At 47.3% G+C, this 22,783-nt stretch overlaps 1 protein-coding gene across 4 annotated transcripts in view; it reads left to right on the forward strand.

Moving 5' to 3' along the window:
* Positions 1-22,365, forward strand: part of EYA2 (EYA transcriptional coactivator and phosphatase 2) — a 279,314-nt gene extending 256,949 nt beyond the window's left edge. For all 4 annotated transcript variants that reach the window (XM_053574516.1, XM_053574515.1, XM_053574518.1 and 1 more), the window contains 6 exons: positions 876-934; positions 7,729-7,889; positions 12,788-12,902; positions 13,407-13,528; positions 16,014-16,114; positions 21,577-22,365. In XM_053574516.1, coding sequence (XP_053430491.1) covers positions 876-934; positions 7,729-7,889; positions 12,788-12,902; positions 13,407-13,528; positions 16,014-16,114; positions 21,577-21,657 — 639 coding nt within the window. In that variant the 3' untranslated portion in view covers positions 21,658-22,365. The remainder of the gene's footprint in view (positions 1-875; positions 935-7,728; positions 7,890-12,787; positions 12,903-13,406; positions 13,529-16,013; positions 16,115-21,576) is intronic.
* The last annotated feature ends 418 nt before the right edge of the window (positions 22,366-22,783 follow it).

Here is a 22,783-nt window from a genome sequence, read left to right on the forward strand (position 1 = left end):
AATAGCCGGGCATTGTGGCGGGCACCTATAGTCCCAGATACTTGGGAGGCTGAGGCAAGAGAATCACCTAAGCCTAAGAGCTGGAGGTGGCTGTGAGCTGTGACATCACGGCACACTACTGAGGGTGACAAAGTTAGACTCTGTAAGAAAGGAAGGGAAGGGAGAATACGGGGCTCACTAAGCTGATGAAGGCAGAGGAGCATTTCTAGCAGAGAAAGCACCTTGACCAAGGCAAAGGCTTCCATGTGTCTGGTGTACCTGAGGGGCTGGAGAGTTGGGAAGTCCCAATTTGCAACTGTCCCCCAATATAATATCAATAGCAGCCCCCTTTTACTCTCAAAACTATCTTGGTTTAAGGCCAGGCATGGTGGATCACGCCTGTAATCCTAACACTCTGGGAGGCTGAGACAGGTGGATTACCTGAGCTCACCAGCTCAAGACCAGCCTGAGCAAGAGGGAGACATTGTCTCTAAAAAATAGCTGGGCGTTGCAGTAGCCGCCTGTAGGCCCAGCTACTTGGGAGGCTGAGGCAAGAGGATTGCTTAAGCCCAAGAGGTAGAGGTTGCTGTGAGCTATGACGCCACAGCACTCTACTGAGGGAAACAAAATGACACTCTGTCTCGAAAAAAGAAATCTATCTTGGTTTGGATGATAAATTACATGGTCACTTTATAGTCACCCTGCTCATTTATAAGGAAACCAAAGAGAAAAAGAGAATGAGACTGAACCCCAGGACAGACTGGAACCTGAGACTACTGACTCGCAGTCCAGTGCTCATTACAGCCCACGGCTTATGAAGCCAGCCCTTAAAGGCTCCGTCACATTAACCAGCCACGTTTCTGTCTCTTTTTACCTTCCTGTCGAATTCTCCATAGGATTGTGACCAGATCCATGTTGATGACGTCTCGTCAGATGACAACGGCCAAGACTTAAGGTGGGAATGTGGGGAGTCAAAAAGGTCCCTTTTCTACCCCTGTGAGTAGAGGACAAAGGTGGGAGAGATGCCCCTGGATTGAATGATTATCAGGCTTGTCTTCTACAAGGAGGTGGGGCAGGAAGGGGAGGGTACTCGCTTACAGGGACGAGATGTTCCTGCCTCCAGCCAGAACCTTGACCTCCAACCTCCTATGCACCATCTGAAGTCACTGAATTCTTACCTTTCTCTCTCTTTTTCCTGCTTACCAAAGTAACACGTGCATATTGTAAAAAAAAAAAAAAAAAATCAAACACTAACCCTGACCTCACTCCCACATTGATCCTCATGAAGAGTTTGCTATATATACTTCAAAGGTTTGATTTATTCATTATATACTTATATTTTTAATATCACAATTAATATAGCCAATACTCAAAAAAGCATTTCTTGACCGAATAAGTGGTGTGTCTGGTTTCTAGGGGAAAACAATTCTGGGACATGGTTTCCAGAAATTGAGTAACCAACCGCTTAAAATGAGACAGCTTTTGGAGGAATGTGGCTGGAATGTTCCAAATCTACCCCTGGGGAGACTTTATAAAAATGGAACTATCATTAACCTATAGTTTATCCAGAATTATCACAATTCAATGCCTCTAGGTGCATCAAAAATATTATTAGACCAATCGATGTTTTAGTTATGGACCAGCTGTTTTAGCTTCACTGAGTGCTGGTTTCCAAGGTGTATCTCCCAACTTACCACAAAAACACAAATAGAAGTTTCTGTTACTGAGCCTGCAAGTCTTTTCAAAGCTCAGCACAATCAGAAGTGAGAGGCGAGCAGATGCCTGCTTCATTTTAATTAGCCATTCAGAAAATGCCTTCTGCAATCAGGACTGGCAGGGAACGAGACTCCAGCCCTGCCAGGACTTCTCAATTTATGGAGTAAATAAACCCCAGATCAAGGTTAATTGTATCCTTTCCATGAAGTCATCGTTGGGAACCACTCTTCCATTCAAGGCAATGAGTGAACACAGTTCCATTTTTATAAAGTCTCCCCTGTAGCTAGCTGGCTTGGAATTCAGGGCAATATTCCTCTGAACCCTGTCTCCTGCTGAGCCATTTGGTACCTCACTTCAAGAATTCACAGTCCAAGGGTGTTTTTTACCGGAGAAACCAAATTCCCCACTTATTCAAGAAATATTTATTGAGTCCCTACTCTATGCTAAGCACCAAGCATCAGATGCCCCTGGTTTTGTTTTTGTAGGGTTTCTTTCAAGTTAGTAGTACGAACTCACCTTCAAAGAGCCCTTATTTTGTGCCATGCTCTGTTCCAAGTGCATTGCATGGGTTAACTCATTGTATCTTTGCGGTAACCTTTAAGATAGACGCTCTCACCATCATCTTCATTTTACAGTTGGGTAATGTCAGGCACAGAGAGGCCAAGCAACCTGCCCAACCTCACACAGCTGGTCAGTGGGGAAGACAGGATTCAAATCCAGGCAGCCTGACTCCAGGCTCTGAACAGCTGCTTTGTTTGTCCTGGACACCGTTCCCTGCTTTCCACCAGGGCCTCCATCTCTTCCCACAACATCCACAGCATTCTCTGAGTATAGAGTCACTTTTGCAGTTTTGCTTTATCAAGAATAAAACTAACAAGACAGGAAATTTTATGCCACCAGACAGGAAGGACCACATGGCAGTTAGAAGTGTGAGTTCTGGAGCTGAGGAGCTGCAATGGGCTAGAGTCATGGGCCATCCTCTGCAGGTGAAGAATGTGATGTCAGGCTGGGCACAGGGGCTCATGCCTGTAATCCCAGCACTCTTGGGAGCCTGTCAGAGGATCCCTTGAGCTCAGGAGTTGGAGACTAGCCTGAGCAAGAGCAAGACCCGAACTCTACTAAAAATAGAAAAAATTAGCCGGACATTGTGGCAATAGTAGCTGTAGTCTCAGCTACTTGGGAGGCTGAGGCAGGAAGATCACTTGAACCTAGGAGTTTGAGAGGTTGCTGTGAGCTATGATGACACTGGGCACTCTACTCTAGGGCAGCAGAGTTAGACTCTACTGTCTCCAAAAAGGAAAAAAAAAAAGAATGTGCTGGAAAAGTGCCCAACAGAGTGCATCCTTAAGAAGCATTTACCTGCACATGTGGTTAGGTCGCCTCTGCCCCTTTTACCAGCTGGGGATATTTCATTTATCTGTGGTCCCTGCTCACCACACGGGATAGCTAAGAAAGGAGGAGTAACAAGTCTGTACACTAAACTTGTAGGCATTGTTAATGGGGCAAAGGAAGTTTTTGTGCAATGTATTCAAATAGTTATATTGTATTCTCTAAGGGTCTTTTAACTTTTTTGAGTAATTCAGTATAAAGAACAGGGAAGAAGGCTTGGAGCCCGTAGCACAGTGGTTATGGCACCAGCCACCTGCACCGAAGCTGGCGGGTTCAAGCCCACCCCGGGCCACCTAAACAACAGTGACAACTGCAACAACAACAACAAAAAATAGCCAGGTGTTATGGCAGGTGCCCGTAGTCCCAGCTACTTGGGAGGCTGAGGCAAGAGAATCACTTAAGCCCAAGAGTTGGAGGTTGCTGTGAGCTGTGACGCCCCGGCACTCCACCAAGGGCAACATGGTGAGACTCCGTCTCAAAAAAAAGAACAAGAAAGAAAACTGTAATCACCCATATTCCCACCATCTCAAACTCACCACTCTCCAGCATAATGACTAAATTGCTTCTGATTTATATCCACCCACGCAAATATCTATGAAGAGTGACACAGGCCAGGCGTAGTGGCTCACGCTTGTAATCCTAACACTCTGGGAGGCCGAAGTGGGAGGATCCTTTGAGCTGAGTTTGAGACCAACCTGAGCCAGAGGAAGACCCCATCTCTATTGAAAAAAAAGAGTGACACAAGTGACTGCACTGTCTCTCCCACGCAATCTCCCCTTCTCCTCAACTTCCTTCCACACTCCGCACCCCGCACATCTGCACTAACTTCACTGAGCCTGGAAGAGAAGCCGGAAGACAGCTGTGACCTGGGTGATGAGGAAAAGGAGACTCTCTGGCTCCCTCCAGGGAGGCCTCGAGTTTTGAGGGTATCTTCAGCCACAGTGACACCTGACACTGGGGAAACTTGAGGCAGCGTTGAGTGAGATGGAAACCCCATTGAGAGATTTTCTGGAATGTTATGTTTTTGACCCTCTTGGCATTTTTCCAAAAACTTACTCTCTGGAGCATCTCCCTCCACCTGCCCCTGTCACTCTTCTACTTTTCCTTTGGTAGGTGAAGCAAACCTCAGCACTGCCTACGGGATTTGGCCACCATGAGGGGTCAACGTCGAGCAAAGTCAAGGGAGGCCCAGACAGGTTGTAGTGCTCTTGACTCCAGACACATTGAAAATGAAGCAATGACAAAATCAAGTTAGAAAAAAGAAAAAGATGGCTCAGCGCCCCTAGCACAGTGTTTATGGTGCCAGCCATATACATCGAGGCTGGCAGGTTCAAACCCAGTCTGGGCCTGCTAAACAACAATAACAACTGCAACAAAAAATAACCCAGCAGGCTCGGCGTCTATGGCTCAAGCGGCTAAAGCGCCAGCCACAGACACCTGAGCTGGCGGGTTCGAATCCAGTCCCGGCCCGCCAAACAACAATGACAGCTGCAACCAAAAAATAGCCGGGTTTTGTGGCAGGTGCCTATAGTCCCAGCTACTGGGGAGGCAGAGGCAGGAGAATTGCTTGAGTCCAGGTTTTGGAGGTTGCTCTGAGCCATGATGTCACAGCACTCTACCCAGGGCAACAGCTTGAGGTTCTGTCACAAAAAAAAAAAAAATAGCCGGGCATTGTGGCAGGCAACTGTAGTCCCAGCCACTTGGGAAGCTGAGGCAGGAGAATTGCTCAAGCCCAAGAGTTTGAGGTTGCTGTGAGCTATGATGCCACAGCACTCTACTGAGGGTGACATAATGAAACTCTGTCTCAAAAAGAAAAGAAAAAAGGAAAACATAGTTTTCAGCCTTAACAAACTAGCATTCTTAACATCTCCCACATAAATAACAACAGTAGTATTTTTGACTGATAGGAAACATCAGAGTATCTACAGAAAGTATTCTCACCACAGTGTGCTCAAAAAGAACACAGTTTCAAAAAATATATATATCATTTTAAAATGGTTGAGGTTTGACTCAAAGTTCTGTGTCACTTGTGATCTACAGACTATATTTTTGTTTTAAGGCATGTCCCACCACAGTTGGCAGTGATCTGCAATATTATAATTATAGGGTAATATGTATACACACACATAGATTTATGCATATATTATGCGTATAGATTCATAAATACATATAGGTACATATATACACATGTACACACACGCAAATGCACTTTATATATAGGAATATATATGTTATTTACATCCATATGAATATGCATGTATGTAAATGTATACACAAATATATACAGATATTAATATAGGTACGCATGTACAAATTTATACAATTGTACTTGAATAAACACACACACATTCCCTGAACTCCAGGCTCTATGGTACAGTAATGGGCAGGAATTAATACCTAAAAAGCAACTTTTGCCAGCCGTGCAGGTGTTTCCCTATGGTTGTCCATGTAACCTGTTCTGTTTTTTTCTTTCTTTCTTTCTTTTTTATTAAATCATAGCTATGTACATTAATGCAATCGCGGGGTACAATGAGTTGGTTTTATATACAATGTGAAATATTTTCATCACACTGGTTAACATAGCCTGCACGGCATTTTCTTAGTTATTGTGTTAAGACATTTATGTTCTACATTTAGTGAATTTCACCTGTTCTGAATGGAACACCAGGGTCTACCTTTGGGGTCTTTGGCATTAAGTCACATGAGCCAGTGACCTCCCAGTGCGCTTGCCCCGGGAGAGCCCTCCCAACATGAAATTTGTTGTTGTATTTCTGACATTCCCTGGGAGGACTGTCACATCGGGCTGCAAAGCCTGCTCTCTGCTCAGAGTAAGGCTGGGCCCAGCTGCAGAGTGCTGGCTGAGGGGCGGCATGTCCCATTTCTCTGTGTCCTGGTGCTCAGCCCACCATCTCACCCTCGGTTAATCCCCTCGTCTCACCCACAGCAGGGGCGTTAAAACACTGAGGATACTCATAATACAGTGTCCTTTGTTATCATTCCTACCCCTTCTGGTTTTGTTGTTTTGTTGTTGTTTTTTTTTGAGACAGAGTCTCACTCTATCACCCAGGCTAGATTGCCATGCCATCAGCCTCACTCACAGCAACCTCAAACTTCTGGGCTCAGGCCATCCTCCTGCCTCAGCCTCCTGAGTAGCTGGGACTACAGGCGCCCGCCACAATGCCCGGCTAATTTTTCTACTTTTGGTAGAGACAGGATCTCCCTCTTAACTCAGGCTGATCTTGAACTTTTGGAATCCTTCTACCTGGGTCTCTGAGAGTGCTAGGATTCCATGTGTGAGCCACCACACCCAGCCAGCTTAGCAAATAAAATTTCTTTCTTTTTCTACTCTTAAACTCATTGGTGAAAACGCAGAAACAAAAAAAATAGTGCAGAGGAAACAAAACCAGCCAAACCCACTGTCTCACACCCACTGTGAGACAGCCATGGTGCCACCCTGTCACGCCACCTACCATCTCTGCTGGGGCCTCCCTGTTTGTCCCAGAAGCTTTGGGTCGTGCTGTACATACACATCATGTGGTGACAATACAGCATGACTATTACCCTGTGGTTGTGCAAACCTAGACAGAAGCTTCTGGAAGAAGGAAATAAAGTGGTGTTCTCAGAGGGCTGGGTTTCTTTTCTTGTCCTCACACTCTAGTGGAGGTTTCCCTCCGCTGGTTCCCAGCCACCACTTTTGTCATTGACTTTGGGTCATTTCTAAAGCATCCCAGTTCACTGTAGAACTCTTCAGCCTAACGTGCTTCTTGTGGGGTCAAAGTTTATATCCGCAAAGCACCAATCAGGCAGCTGACTCTGCCTAATTTAACCAATAAAAAAAAGTAAAAGAAGGAATTTCTGTGGAAAGATGAGGTATTGTTTAGAGAATGGGAAGGAGGGTGAAAAGATATGGCTCAGGAGGGATGGAAACCAGGGCAGATTTGGGGATCAAAGTGGGAATTGGCTGGGTGCGGTGCCTCATGCCAGTAATCCCAACACTTTGGAAGGCTAAGGCAGGAGGATAGCTTGAGGTTAGGAGATCAAGACCAACCTGAGCAATAAAGTGAGATCCCGTCTCTACAAAAAATTTTAATTAGCCTGGTGTGCACCTGTAGTCCCACCTATTCAGGAGTCTGAGGCAGGAGGATCATTTGAACCCAGAAGTTCAATGATCTATGATCACACCACTTTACTCTAGCCCAGGTAACAGAGCAAAACTTGTCTCAAAAACAAAAAAAGTGGCAGGAATTAACTGACATTTTCTTGACTCGTGAACCAACTCCAGGCATTTTTGTGGAATTCCCTTTGAACTTAATGTCCTAAAGGGGAAGGAAGAGAGGTTTCCCTAGAGTGGCCAATGAACAAAAGGGCATCCATAGTTCCCCAACAGAAACCCGAGATGCTATTTGATATGAGACAGGAAATTAAATGCTGACTAGGCAAGAGCAAAAGATGCTGCCCTTCTCTGGGAAGCCAATAAAAGCTGTGGTCCTCCTCCTCCCCAAATGCACACACAGAGCACTCCATGCATGTTTGAGAGGTTCATAGATGCCCAAGCCCTGTCTTGGGCCCTAGGAACCTGTGATTTCCCAGTGAAGAGCCCCTGACTCCTGAATTAACACTGTCCCCTCCCTCTCCTCTCCGCAGCACATATAACTTCTCCGCCGATGGCTTCCACAGCTCGGCCCCAGGAGCCAACCTGTGCCTGGGCTCTGGTGTCCACGGTGGTGTGGACTGGATGAGGAAGCTGGCCTTCCGCTACCGGCGTGTGAAGGAGATGTACAACACCTACAAGAACAACGTGGGCGGTGAGTCCTGAGGCCTCGGCTGAGGAAGGGAAGCTTGTGAGGTGGACACTGCACCCTGCCGTGTGCCAGGTGCCAGTGTGAGAGGCAGTCCTCACAACACCCCCTGGATAAACGTATTTTATCACTTTCTCTTTGGGGGCAAGGAGGATGAGAAATAGATGAGGCACCTTGTCCAAGGTTATGCAAGCCACAGATGGTGGGGGTGGGCGTGGGGCTGAATTCTCTTAGGCACAACCAGAGGCTCTCAAAGTGTGGTCCTCAAACCAGCAGCACCATCTGGGGATGTGCTAAAAATACAGATTCTCTGGCCACACCTCAGACCTGTCACATCTGAAATTCTGGAGTGGGGCCCAGGATCTGTGTTGTGACAAGCCCGGGGGTCCTGATGAGCTGCAGCTGGGGACAGAAGCCTTCAGCGTGCCCCACCCAGATCTAGCTCCTGGGACCAGCCGAGCAGCGTCACCCTGGAGCTGGTTAGAGATGCAGGATCTTAGGACTCACCCAGGAGACTGACTCAGAATGTGCATTTTGGATAAGACCCCCACCCCAGTGGCTGTGGAGGATTGAAGTTGAAGAATCCCTTGGAGTCTGGTTCTCAATCTTGGCTCCTGTTGGAACCAGCCGAGAAGTTTCTGTGTCTGATTTTCTTGGTCTGGGTGCAGCCTGGGCACTAGAGTTCCCAGGTGGTCCTAATGGGCAGTCAAGGTCAGCAGCACCAGCCTCAGGTGCAGGAAGTCAGAAGAGGCTGGAGGTAGGGCCAGCTCAGCCTCGCTAGGCCATGAGTTACTATTTCTGGAATTCTCTAGACCAGTTCTTTACTAGGGGCAACACCGCTCCCACTCCAGGGGCCTGTGGGAGTCACGCTCATTGTCACGGTGCCTGGAAACAGCTGCTAGCCTATAAGGGAAAGATTTGAGTGGGCAGCTAACAGTGTCCGTCATGTACACATCAGCCCCAGAAGCTTCCAGGACCCCCTCCCTGCACTCAAGGAAGAGTAGAGTCCCAGTTCTCAAGCTGGACAGAACTGGCTTCCAGTCTCAGCTGTGCCGCTTTCTAGCTGGGAGCCTTAGGCAACATCCGTGCAGTTGCCTCCCTGAACTTCAGATTCTAGGTCTATAAAATGGGAATAAAAATAATTCCCCTTCCCAGGTTGTTAATCCTGGGATAGAGCAGGCACGTGGTGGAGGGTAGCATTGATCTCTAGTCCCTTTCAGATTTGCTCGGGAATCTTCTGGGTTCCTGTGTGTCTTCTGCTTTCCCTGGCTAGACCATCAGCTTTTTGGGACAGGTTCCCCATCCTGCCCGAGGCTGTAGTCCTGGTGCAGCTCTGTGCTGAATCCAGTGCTGGCAGTCGCTAGAGTTCACAGAGTGCCTACTCCACGCCGGTCTTGCCACGGCTTCTCATGGAATAGTTCTCGTTACTTTTCACAATATCCCTGCAAAGCAAAAGCTTTTATTATCCATGTTGTGTGAAAGCAGAAGCTGAAGTCAGAGAGGTTAAGCGACCTGCCAGGCGTCACACAGCCCAGGCAGAAGAGCCACAATGGAGTCCCAGGCCAGAGGACCCCACCACCTCTGGCCATCAGGGCCACACCTGGTGGCCTCTCAGACACAAGGCTGTTGACTGAGGGGTGAAGCAGCAAGGTCCCGCCAGGCTCAGTCCTGCCTGCGCACTCACCCCTACGTGGAGGGAGGAGAGGAGCAGGTGTGTTTGGTTAGAGAAGACAGAGACAGAATTGGTCAACAGAGACCATCTGCTCCTCATCCAAGTTAGGGCCTAGAAAGTGCCCAGGGCTTCGTCGGGCCACTTTGCTCCCCCGTAAGCCGAGGGGAAATTACCTGAGTGTCAGCAGCGAGGAGCCCACAGCTGGCAAGATGCCAGCCCCACCCCCCCGCCAGTGGTGTCTGCATCAGAGAACTAGCCAGGTGCACGGCTGCAGCCTGCAGCCCGGGGATACCACCGACCCCTGTGACTCCGAGGGTTTTAGAAGGTGTGCCGAGGAGACATCTGCAAAATACAGGGTGAGGAGAGAAAGTCAACACCTCAACATCCGCGAGGTGATGGTGGGACAGAGGCCTTGCCTGATTTCAGCCGTCCCTCGACCACTGAGCTGGGTTGTCTCCCCGTGCCTCAGTTTCCTCATGTCTTAAATGGGGCCAGTGAGGCTGCCCAATTCATAGGATTCATGATGGGCTAGTGTGAATTCACGCAGGGAAGATGCTTAGAACGGTGTCTGACACACAAAAGCACTTTGTAAATGTGGCTGTTCTTAGCTGGCGAAGGTAGGAAGGCGACCTACCCTAGAGGAAGAAGCTGAGGGAAAGAGGCGAGCAGACAGCTTGAAGCCCACTTCAGTAAGGCAGCGTGCATGGGGAAGCCCTTTGCAAACTGGGAAGTGCTGTGCTCTGTGAGTTTGTATTGTTACTGATGGCCCCAGCTAAGGGGCTGTAGGGAAGGTGCAGAGAGGAAAAAATTAAAAAAAAAAGGCCATCTGCTCTCAAAGAGTCTACAGACTAATTAGGCCGGGCCCAGTGGTTCATACCTGTAATCCCAGCACTTTGGGAGGCTGAGGGGGGTTGAGCCCAGGCATTTGAGGCTACAGTGAGCTATGATTGCACTACCGCACTCTAGCCTGGGCAACATAGTGAGAACTTGTTTCAAAAAAAAAAAAAGTTCATAGATTAATTAGAAGATAGGACACGCAGTGGTATAGAGATTCCTTTATAAATCCTGTGTCCATTGTCAAAGGTCTACTTTGTGGATACAGCAGAGTACAAAAGAGACAAGGTCCCTGTCCTCAAGGAGTTTGTATTCAATGAGCAGAGTAGATAGGCCATGAACAGGTGAGCAAGTAACTTCAAATTCTGAATTCAGCCATTTTGGAGAATGATAAGGCCTAGGAGGGAAACGTAAAAGGAATATAGTGGAGAGAGTTTGGGGGGGTGGTGTGTAGTCAGGGGCTACTCTGAATAGTGGAGTATAAAGGACATCACTCAGGAAGGGCTATTTGAAATAAATATTCTAAATGATGATAACCAGTTGCCCAGAGTCAGGGAATGACCAATACAGGCAGAAAAAGAGTCAGTTAGTTAAGCTTACAGCTGGCAAAGTACTCACCATGCTAGGAGCCCAGGCTCCTTCTATCTTTCTCCTCTACCATTCTCAGCCATGGCTTCTACCTCACAATCCAAAGTGGCTGCTGAGGCTCCAGCCATCATATCACAGCCAATAGAAAAGAGGATGAAAGCAAATAAATATAGGCCTGCTCTCTTCAAGGACAGTTCCTAGCCATCACACACATTTTTACCACTTCTCATCAGTTAAAAATGTAGTCATATGACCACATCTTGCTGTGATGGAGACTGAGGAATGTAGCCTTTTGACATGCACTCACTTAAAAATCAAGGTTCTTGTTACTCATGAGAAGACCTTTTCACGTATTCATTTTTATTAATTACTAAAGAGAAGAATGGGTATTGGTAGACAACTAGCAGGGTCTCCCACGAAGAACAAGAGAAAGAGACCACAGAATTTTGACCCTTCCCAGAAAGATAAGGAAGGCTGGGGTGGCTGAAGTGAGGGGGCACATGCTTGAGGATGGGAGGAGGGACCTGGCAGCATCCAGATCACATACGGCTTTGCAGGCCCCAGGAGGAGCTTGGACACCTAGGGACTTCAATGTAGAGAAGATGATGTCTAGATAGCACAGGCATAGGCAGCATTTTGTCCCAGTGAATTCATTCTTCCCTGAGCACATACTGAGTCAGCGCCAGGCATGTGTCAGCCCCTGCCACAAAAGCTGGTGCTATGGTGGCGAACAAGGCCAGCGTGGCCCCTGCCCTCATAGGGTGAACAGCCTAATGGCTGATGTAGACGTCAAACTCGTTATCACACGGATATATTTAAAATCGTAGTAGGGAGACGTGATAAGAACAAGAGGTACTGTGTGAGGGAAGAGGATAAACTGGAAGGACCTGACCCAGCGTGGAAAAATCAGGACAGACCTTCCAGAATAAATGACGCCTAAGATGAGGCCTAAATGCAAAGTGTAAAAGATTCAGCTAGACGAAAGGAGGAGGTGAGATATACCAAGAGGCCCAAGTTCAGGGATGAGGTGTGCAAAGGTCCTGAGGCAGGAACACACTTGGTGTTTCAAGGAACAAAAAGGTAACCACAGGAGATGGAAGGGGACCACCACGGTGACAGGAGCTGAGACCAAGTAGGAGCAGAATCACGCTGGGGCTCTGAACTTCATCTTGAGGGTACTGAAGGCCAAGATAATGATAGTCACGTTGAAAATATCCATAGAGGGGCCTCTGGAGATCAGCTGCCTGGGGACCCAACCCGTCTCCACTATTTTCTCCCTAAAGTGAGCAAGTCGGTCAACATTACGAAGCCTTTCCTTCACCTGAAAAATAGAAATAAAAATAGTGTCCACCTCTAGAGCTACTGTGAGAATGAAATGAAATAAGTCATGTTAAAACACAGGGCCCTGAACATAGCAAGAACTCACCAAATGTTGGCTGTTCTTATTTCTTATTAATTCTTAGGTATAAGTCTATAATATGCATGTTTCTGTTCCTGTGTATTCAGTGCCTAATACAATATCGAGCACCTAGAAGGCACTCCCGAATTCTTTGTTGGCTGGATGAATGGACAGGTGGATGGATGGATGGATGAGTGGTGGACAGATGAAGGGAGGGAGGGAGGGATAAATGGATAGTGGATGGACTCATCAATCAATTAATTGATCTCAGGATAAGGTTAAAAGGAGCCACTGAAATGACTTTGGGTATCATCTGATTTGAACCTTCCCAGGAGTACAATAACTAGACTCCCTGTCCCTAACTCTGTTCCCCAGATATTTCTAACATCATGGCTACCTCTTTGTCCACAGGCTTGATAGGAGCTCCCAAAAGAGAGACCTGGCTACAGCTCAGAGCCGAGCTGGAGGCTCTGACAGACCTCTGGCTGACCCACTCCCTGAAGGCACTAAACCTCATCAACTCTCGGCAAGTGGCAGCCCTGTTTTCACTGGGAGAACGGGACTCCCTGAATTCTCATTTGCACACTTTCCAGACATTCAATAAAGCTTGGTGTACGAGACTCAGTGGATACCTGGTAACACAGCTGAGCGAGTACTGCAGAGACTTACCAGGGCCCAGTTTACGCGGCAGCAGCTCTCCCTGTTGTCCTCCACTTGTTCCCTGTCACCCTCTGACCTTACCTGTAGGCCCCTGAAACTATGTAAGTGTGTGGCCTTCGCCATAAACATTCCTCTTTTATAGGAGAAATGTATTACTCCCACACTACATTTTAACATGTCAGGCAGCTTCAGGATTAAGAGAGAGGAACAGCTGAGAATCCCCGGCCCCTGCCCTCACCTGAAGATGGTTCGCCACAGCCTCCGAACCCCAACAGGATTCCTGCCAACTCCACGCTCACCTTCAGGGGGAGGAGGCCTGCCTGCTTGGTGTTCCCCTTGAGTTCTAACTCACGGTCTCCTTTGTCCTCAGGCCCAACTGTGTCAATGTGCTGGTCACCACAACTCAGCTAATTCCTGCCCTGGCCAAAGTTTTGCTGTATGGCCTGGGTTCTGTGTTTCCTATTGAGAACATCTACAGTGCAACCAAGACAGGTAGGGAAAAGCCAGGCCTTGGGGTGAGTGAGGTTGGCTTTCCCTCCTGGGAATGGGAGGGATCTCTACCCAGGGCAATAGAGTAAGACTCTGTTTCAAAAAAAAAGAATTACGGGCAGCGCCTGTGGCTCAGTGAGTAGGGCGCTGGCCCCATATACCGAGGATGGTGGGTTCGAACCCTGCCCCAGCCAAACTGCAACAAAAAATAGCTGGGTGTTGTGGTGCGCGCCTGTAGTCCCAGCTACTCACCAGGCTGAGGCAAGAGAATCACCTAAGCCCACGAGTTGGAGGTTGCTGTGAGCTGTGATACTATGGCGCACTACCAAGGGCAATAAAGTGAGATTCTGTCTCTTAAAAAAAAGAAAAAAAAAAGAATTAATAAAGGAAGGAAGGGAAGGAAGGAAGAAGGAAAAGAGAAAGAAAAGAGAGAGAGAAATTAATTGATTAGGACCAATTATTTTTTGAAGTGTCATTAGTTAAGATATGTGCAAAACTGTTGCAACAAACACACCTCAAATACAAGGGCTTACGTGAGACTCAAAGTTTATTTCTCCCTCATATAACACAAAAGGTCAGTAATCCAGGCTGGTAGGATGATCCTGACCTCAAAGTGATCCAGGAACCTAGGACACCCATTTTATAAAACCGTCTCTCATGGTTTTATTTTCACACATGTGGTCAAATCAGAGTCTTGCCACATCATCATGCTAGCCTATGGGAAAGGAGAAAAGAGGAAGGCTAATGCAGGTCTGATAGGTTAAGGCCAAGCTCAGAACGGGTGCACATTACATCTACTCTCCTCCTATTGGTCCAGCTTAGTCACATGGCTGCTACTAGCTGCAAGGGAGGCTGGGAAACGTAGTCCATAGCTGAGCAACTGCAAGCCCAGTTCAACTCATGGAATTCTATTACTAAGAAAGAAGAGAAGGGCGGTGCCTGTGGCTCAGTGAGTAGGGCTCCAGCCCCATATACCGAGGGTGGCGAGTTCAAACCCAGCCCCGGCTAAACTGCAACAAAAAAATAGCCGGGTGTTGTGGCGGGCGCCTGTAGTCCCAGCTGCTTGGGAGGCTGAGGCAAGAGAATCGTGTAAGCCCAAGAGTTAGAGGTTGCTGTGAGCTGTGTGAGGCCACGGCACTCTACCCGAGGGTGGTACAGTGAGACTCTGTCTCTACAAAAAAAAAAAAGAAAGAAGAGAAAAACAGGTCACACCACAGCATGCTGTGATTTTTGTTTAGGTGACATATAAAATAACTCCGGTCACCACTTGAATCAAACCTTGAACCACAGAGAAAGAAAATCCCTGTCTTTCTTCATTCTCTTTTAAGTAGAGAGTCTCAATTTAGTACTAACCTATCTTTAATTCCTCTCTAATACCTGCTAATTAATCTTCCTTATTGACAAAGAAACAAGTCTATGCTCAGGGCTTTCAACAGGTAAGAGAATTTAATAACTAGTAATTGACAGCATTGTTTATCATTGGCTACTTTTTTTCATACCCCAGTGATTTTCTTGGGGGTCTTTTTTTTTTTTAATCCTTGCATCATGTTAGAATATACAAAATAAATCTATTTAATTAGAACTTGTTTAATTCATTTTTAAATTCATTAATTTTTAATGAAAAATTTTTTACCCTTGTTTTTGTCTGCAGCAAAATGTCAAACTAAAATATTTCGGAAGCCTTTTCACGGGACACCTTTTGTCATTACCGAAGTTCTAGGTCTGACCATTATATAAAAGTGCCTTTAGATTTTAAAATCCTAGTAATTCAGGCCAAAATGACTCGTAGAGATTTTTCAACAAGACCCTGTGAGTCTTTTCATTTTCTTCCTGCATACCTCTACTTAGGTACCTTTATAGATTTATTTAGAACCTCTTTTTTTTTAATGATACTTTTATTTTTAATTGGTGTAACATAATACAACATTTTTACTAGTGGCATTAAGCACGTGTGCCACCATCACTCCTGCATCTGGCAGCTGTACACACTCAGCCTTTTTCCCCCACTGGGTAGAGTGCCGTTACTTCATAGCTCACAGCAACCTCAAACTCTTGGGCTCAAGTGATCCTCCAACCTCAGCCTCCAGAGTAGCTGGGACTACAGGTGCCCGCCACAACACCCTCCCTCCTAGTTTTTCTGCTTTTAGTAGAGACAGGTCTTGATCTTGCTCAGGCTGGTCTTGAACTCCTGAGCTCAAGCAATCCTCCTGCCTCTGCCTCCCAGCGTGCTGGGATTACAGGCATGAACCATCGCGTGTGGCCCACTTGGCCTGCTTTAAACCACTGTGCAGCCTCTTCACTGTGCTCCCTGGGCAAGCTGCTTCACCTGTTTCCAAGTTTTCATCATCCTTCCCACGGGGATGACGCGAGCCGTGCTCACCTCACACACGAGCCTGAGAGTGAACTGATTTTGCAGCTGCACCGCCCAGCTCGGTGCCCTGGGTCCTCAGGGAGCTGGTTTTCCTTTCCTTCCTCCGCCTGCGCACAGGGAAGGAGAGCTGTTTCGAGCGGATAATGCAGAGATTTGGCAGGAAAGCTGTCTACGTGGTGATAGGCGACGGTGTGGAAGAGGAGCAAGGCGCAAAAAAGGTGCGTCCTCCCGTCCTCCCGTCCTCCTCTGTCTCTCAAGCTGCTCTTCCTGCTCTCTCCTCCCAGGGCTCCTTCCCTCCATCCCCCAGGCTGGGCTGCGTCCTCCCACCCAGGCTCTTTCTGGCCAGTCCACTCCCATTTGCAAATCGCAGCAGCATCCTGAGTAATTTCCTTCTACAAATCCCCTCTGTGCCTTTGGCCGCCGCCCCTGGTAGCCCTGGACTGTTTCTGGGACAACTGCCGGGGGAGCCCAGAGACGCCCGGCAGGGCAGACTGGTGGGGCTGGTGCACGTGCGTGTGTTTTATTTAATATTCACTGATCATTTGTTCCAGGAACCCTTCCCAGTTAATAAAGGCAGCATTAAGCTAATGAAAAAGAAAATCCCACTTTTGTGATCTCGGGCCTGGGAGGAGAGGGCAGGGGGTTCTGGTGGCCACATCTCTGTTCTTAGTAAAGAAACAGCTGCCGAAGTCCTGAGTCTGGCCCTCTCAACAGTGCCCCAGAGACCCTGCCACCCCCGACCCAGGGGCTGGGAAGTGGATTGTTAATGTCATGGAGCTTAATTTGGGGGACCTGGTTTCCCCCATTTCTCCCCAGCAGCAAATCTCAAGGTGTTTAGGGTCTCAGCAGAGGAAACCCAGAAGATGGACGGCCCAGGTCTAAACAGAGGTGTTTAGGGTCTCAGCAGAGGAAACCCAGAAGATGAACGGCCCAGGGTCCTGAGAGAGGGGCTTGGGAGAGGGGCCCGTAGAAGGCTTTGCACGAGCTGTTCCCTCCACCTGGAAGGTTCCGCCCCTTTCTCAGAGATGTGGCCTTATGGTTAGTCACTATGTGCCCAACTAAAAAATGGGGGCTTCTTCTCAGAGAGAAGGGAGAAAAGATGTTAGGGGACAGGTGGCAGTCTCCATCACAGCTGGTGAGTGGCAGAGCTGTAACTGGCACCTTAAGGTGCCAAGCTCACCCTATGCCTTTAACCACAACTCTTTATTACATCATCCTCAAAAAAAACCTGGAATGGCTCCACACCTGTAACACAGTGGTTACAGCACCAGCCACATACACTCAGGCTGGCGGTTCGAACCTGGTCCCGGCCAGCTAAACAACAATAACGACTGCAACAAAAAAATAGCCAGGCGTTGGGGCCGGTGCCTATAGTCCCAGCTACTTGGGAGGTTGAGGCAAGAGAATCGCTTAAGCCCAAGAGTTTGAGGTTGCTGTGAGCTGTGATGCCACAGCACTTTACAAAGGGTTCATTACATTCCAAGCTCGAACCTCCCTCGGGAGCTTTGCACTTGCTGTGTCCTCTGCCTTCTCCCAGAGTGAGACTGTCGAAAAAGAAAAACCCGGAAAGTGAGACTCTGTCTCAAAAAAAAAAAAAAAACAAGAAAAGAAAAACCTGGAAAGTGGTTGTCATTACACCCTATTTTATAGAAGATAGATTTGAGACTCAGAGAGGTTAATTAATCTGCCCAAGGTCATACAGCTAGCACACCTAAACCTACCTGTATCTTCCTCCAAACAAGTTTCAAACAGTGTCAGTTCTCACCCCTAGTCAGACAAGGGCAGAGTCCACCAAGGAAGACTAGGCACCCCCAGCACACACCAAACTCTCCTAAATTCCCTCTGCTGGTGTCTGCGACAGAGGCCCCAGCCCCTCCGTGAGTAATGCTGTCTGCCAGCAGCCCTCCCAGCCTGATGAATGGGAGGCATTAGCCCAGGCCACTAGACACCCGAGCAGCGTGAAAAATGGCCACAGGACCAGGGGCTCTGACTGCTTCTGCTGACAGTGTTGTTAATATCTCCATTTTAGAGGGTCGTTCGTCTCTACCTCTCCACCAGTGATAAATCCACTGGCGCTCGGGGGCCATCAAGCCCAGGAGGAAGGTGGCTGAGACATTCTGTTCCCCCTCTGCTCTCTCAGAAAAAATGAATTGTACTCTTTAAAGGGGACAGGATTGACCAAGTGGCAACCAGAATCCATCTTGCAGGGAAAGGAAGGCTCGGTTGGGATGGGGGCCAGGCGCAGGGAGCTAGGGCACTGGCTGGGGCACTAGAAGGCATTAAAGAGCTGGCATCTGCTACCCATGATGAATAGTTTTCTGCTTCCCTTGAGCTGGGAATTGTTTAAAAGGGACAGAACAGAAGAAAAAGGGACACACTCATAGAAGACTTTACTTTAGAAACTTACCTTTTCTTTTTTCCTCGCTCTGTTCCTCTTTCATTCCTTCCACAAACATTTCTGGAGCACCTACTATGAGCCGGGCAATGCAGCAGTGAACATTACATTCCAAGCTCAAAGCTCCCTCAGGACCTTTGCACTTGCTGTGTCCTCTGCTTTCTCCCATCTTTACTGGGCCTGTTTAAATGACACTCCTCCAGAGACACTTTTCCTGACCTAGAAATCAAAAATACACTCACACGTTGCTGCTGCTTTTTGCCCTAGCTCCTGTTCTGTTTCCTTCATAGCATTTACCAGTACTTGTCTTGGTGATTTCTTATCTCAAGGGTTTATCTGTGCTGAGTGAGTGCATGCCACCTGTGCAGAACAGTGGCTGGGGACACAGCAGTGAACAATTGAACCAATAAAACTATCCCTTGCCCTTGGGATAATTTCCCCCAACTCAAAGAACCTTAATTTAGGCCGGGCGCAGTGGCTCACGCCTGTAATCCTAGCAATCTGGAAGGCCGTGGTGGGTGGATTGCTTGAGCTCAGGGTTTCGAGACCAGCCTGAGCTAGAGCAAGACCTCGTCTCTAAAAATAGCTGGGTGTTGTGACGGTGCCTGTAGTCCCAACTACTCAGGAAGCTGGGGCAAGAGAATGACTTGAGCTCAAGAGTTTGAAGTTGCTGTGAGCTGTGATGCCACCGCACTCTACCCAGGGCAACAAAGTGAGACTCTGTCTTAAAAATAATAATAATAATTGGCAGAGCAATGTGTACCTGTAGTCCCAGCTACTTGAGAGGCTAAGGCAGGAGGATCTCTTGAGCCCAGGAATTCAAGGCTCACAGAGATCTATGATAAGAGCCACTGCATTCCACCCTGGGTAAAAGAGCAAGACTCCTTCTCAAAAAAAAGAGGAAGGTAGCAAAGTAAAAAGTGCTGTGTCTTCTACCCTTGCAAGGGAAAACTTGTCTCAGTAACTTAGGGATGTGAACCAACACTATATGAAACCCATTTAGAGCAAGACATGGGTAGGTTTGTGACCTTAGACAAAGTAATTAACCTGAGTCTCAAATCCATCCTGTATAAACTGAGGCGTAATGATACCCACTTTGGGGGGGGGGGAGTGTTGTTTAGGATTGAATACAATAATGATATAATAAAGAGTTGTGGTTAAGGACACAGGGTGAGCTTGACACCTTGAGTTGCCAGTCACAGCTCTGACACAACACCAGCAGAGCCCCAAATTCAGGAAAGGGTTTGGCATGTTCTAAGAACCAAAAGGACACCTGCATAGTTTCTAGACTGGGTATAAGACCTCAGAGCCACAAGAACAGCAAATAATTTAAGCCAATGACTGTCTTGAGGAGACTAAATATCTTTTAGCTGCAGGTAGCAGAAAATCCATGTAATGATGGTTTACATATCTGCACACCTAAATAAGATTAGAAATAGACTGGTTGGTTCAGTGGGTCAAAAATTTACAAAATATCATGTTGTTCTACCTTTCTTTCTGTCTTTGGCTTTTTATTTTCTGGTTTGCTGCCTCATGATCTCAAAACAGCTGCCATAGCTCCAGGTGTCACATACTTTCATAACAACATCCAAATAAGAAGAGAAAATAACACACTTCCTGCATGCACCATGCTGTAGTTACTCCACAGGAAAGGATGCCCTTCTCTTCGGCAACCTGCTGGGCTTGAAGCCCACATTCACCCTTCAAGGCATTCTCATCACCCCCTCCTCTGGGACACCCATATTCCTGCCACCAAAAAAAAGAGGCTGTTTCCATGATATTTTATTTACAACTGCCTTACTGATTTTTTTAAATCTTCATGTTAGATTCAGAATCATATTATTTTTAAAACTACTGAAAACCCCCAGGGCTCAGCGCCCATCACTCACTGGTTAGGGCACCAGCCACATGCACTGGGACTGGTGGGTTCAAACACAGCCCAGGCCTGCTAAACAAATAAACAAAAACAACAACAACAAAAGTAGCCGGGCATTGTGGCAGGCGCCTATAGTCCCATCTACTTGGGAGGCTGAGACAAGAGAGTCACTTGAGTCCAAGAGTTTGAGGTTGCTGTGAGCTGTGACACTACATAACTCTACAGAGGGCAACAAAGTGAGACTCTATCTCAATAAAAATAAATAAATAACCCAAATTAATTCCTCCATATATTTTTCCTGCATTCTTCCTAACTTTGTCCTATTTATCTAGGTATATCCTTATATATGTAGACATGATCGTAATAGTTAATATTTATAGAGCATTTTATACACGCCCAACATTGTGAATAGCCATAGGAAATCATACACAACAAGTATTATCTCCATTTTACAGACAAGCAGCAAAGTAAAAGTCACCCAACTGGTGACAGTGAGTGTCCAGCGCAAGGCTTTTGCCAGGGCACTCCTGCCTCTGACCGTGACCCTACAGAAGCACCTCACATTAGTGACTAGTGATTCTTTCACATGAGTGATTTCTTGCCATCATCAACATGCCACCTCTTAACACGAGTCAGGACTGCTGTGACCACATACTGCCTGTACTACTTAATATTTTCCTTTCAATCAACTGGTGTTTATTTAAAATTGAAAACTTGACAACGCGGCGATGACATAGAGCAGGCATCACCCACTGTAAAGAAAAGGAAAAGCTCAAAATGAAAGCTGGAAAGAAAACAATCTTGTGTCATCCTGGTCTAGCCAGATACCACGGCCTGCCCAGGACTCTCTCAGACCAGCTCTGTTTGTTCAAAATGGAGATCAGGAAATGGAAGGGAGGGGTTCTAGCTGAGACTTTCTTCTTGAAGGAGCAGAATTGAGAACACTTTTTTTTTTTTTTTTACAAGGAATAGCTTTCTCGATGGGTAATTTAAAACCACATCATTCCCTGGGGCGGCGCCTGTGGCTCAAAGGAGTAGGGCGCTGGCCCCATATACCAGAGGTGGTGGGTTCAAACCCAACCCCAGCCAAAAACTGCCAAAAAAAAAAAAAAAATCCCCATCATTCCCTACCTAAGCCACACAAGTACCAATGGGGAGCGGAGGTTGGACAATGACTGCCTTGAGCAGTGTGGGACGAGCCATCACCGCAGTCTCTGAGAGAACAGAATGGTCTGGCCATACTGGTGGCCGATGTGGGTCAGTGACATCATGTCCCTCACGGTGTGGGAAGTACCCACGTGCTAGACTGAACTGGGGTTGATTTCTCATCTAGCCCTCCAACCACAGGCATGGGGCCCAGAGGACACGGGGCAGGGCCGTAAACTCACCGCTGGTGTTCTGTGTTCCAGCACAACATGCCTTTCTGGCGGATATCCTGCCACGCTGACCTGGAGGCACTGAGGCACGCCCTGGAACTGGAGTATTTATAGCAGAATCAGCGACATCTCCACCTGCCGAGACCCCCACCCAGGCCCCCTCGCCCTCCCTGCCGCCCCACCCAGAACTCCAAAGACCCAGATGCCCTGGACACCAGGAAGGGTCCCACAGCCAAGAGGATGTGTTCAATGACTATCTCAGAAGCTGTCCATTTGGTCCAAACGAGGGTCCTGAGAAGCAAAGTACCCAACATTGGCTTTGAAATATTTGACTTTGGGGAAAAGGGCTGGCGCCGAGTCCAAACTTCTTGCAGGACTCACAGAACAAAAGCAAGGAATCGCTGACTTGAGAGAGGGCTGGTGATGAGGAGGCGACGTGTTCTTTTTTTTTTTCTTTTTAATTTATGGACTAATCTCATTACTCCGGTATTATGCTCTTGTACCTGTGTTGCTGGTTTTCTTAGTCGTTGGTTTGGTTTTATTTTTTAAACTGGCATGTTGGGTGGCTCACGGTTCTAATTGAAGCACTCTCTTCTCCAAGTTGTGCTTTGAGGGATACAATCATTCTTTGAACGAGGGAGGCAGTCTGGGCTGTTGGGAAGACTATTGCTTATTTTTGTTTTTAAAGACCCTACTTGACGTCATGCGGACAGTGCACGCGCCTTATGTTGCCATCTTGTTTTCTAGGAAGAGGGGGACGCTGGGCAGGAAGCAGTGCTTTGCGATGGATAAAAGGCATTAAATAAAACCACGTTTACATTTGGAAGCAGGGTAGGGTGTAGTTACTTGATTTTCACTCTCAAGCCTTCCGAATGTGTTGGTCTTCTTCAGAACTTTTTCAGTTACAAAGAATAAAATCCAACTCAAACCGGCTTAATCCGAGAAAAAGAGGGGGAAAGAGAAAAAAAGAAGGAGAAAAGGAAGGAAGGAGGGAGAGAAGGAGGGAAAGATGGAAGGGATGGAGGGAGGAAGGGAAAGAGAAAAAGAGAGAGGGAGGGAGAAAAAATAAAAAAAGAGAGAGAGAGAGGGAGGGAGAAAAAAATTAAAAAAAAAGAGAGAGAGAGAGGGAGGGAGAAAAAAAAATAGAGAGAGAGAGGGAGGGAGAAAAAAATATTAAAAAGAGAGAGAGAGAGGGAGGGAGAAAAAAATAAAAAGAGAGAGAGAGAGGGAGGGAGAAAAA

Source organism: Nycticebus coucang, chromosome 21 (genome assembly GCF_027406575.1).
Source record: "Nycticebus coucang isolate mNycCou1 chromosome 21, mNycCou1.pri, whole genome shotgun sequence".
NCBI lineage: Eukaryota > Metazoa > Chordata > Mammalia > Primates > Lorisidae > Nycticebus > Nycticebus coucang.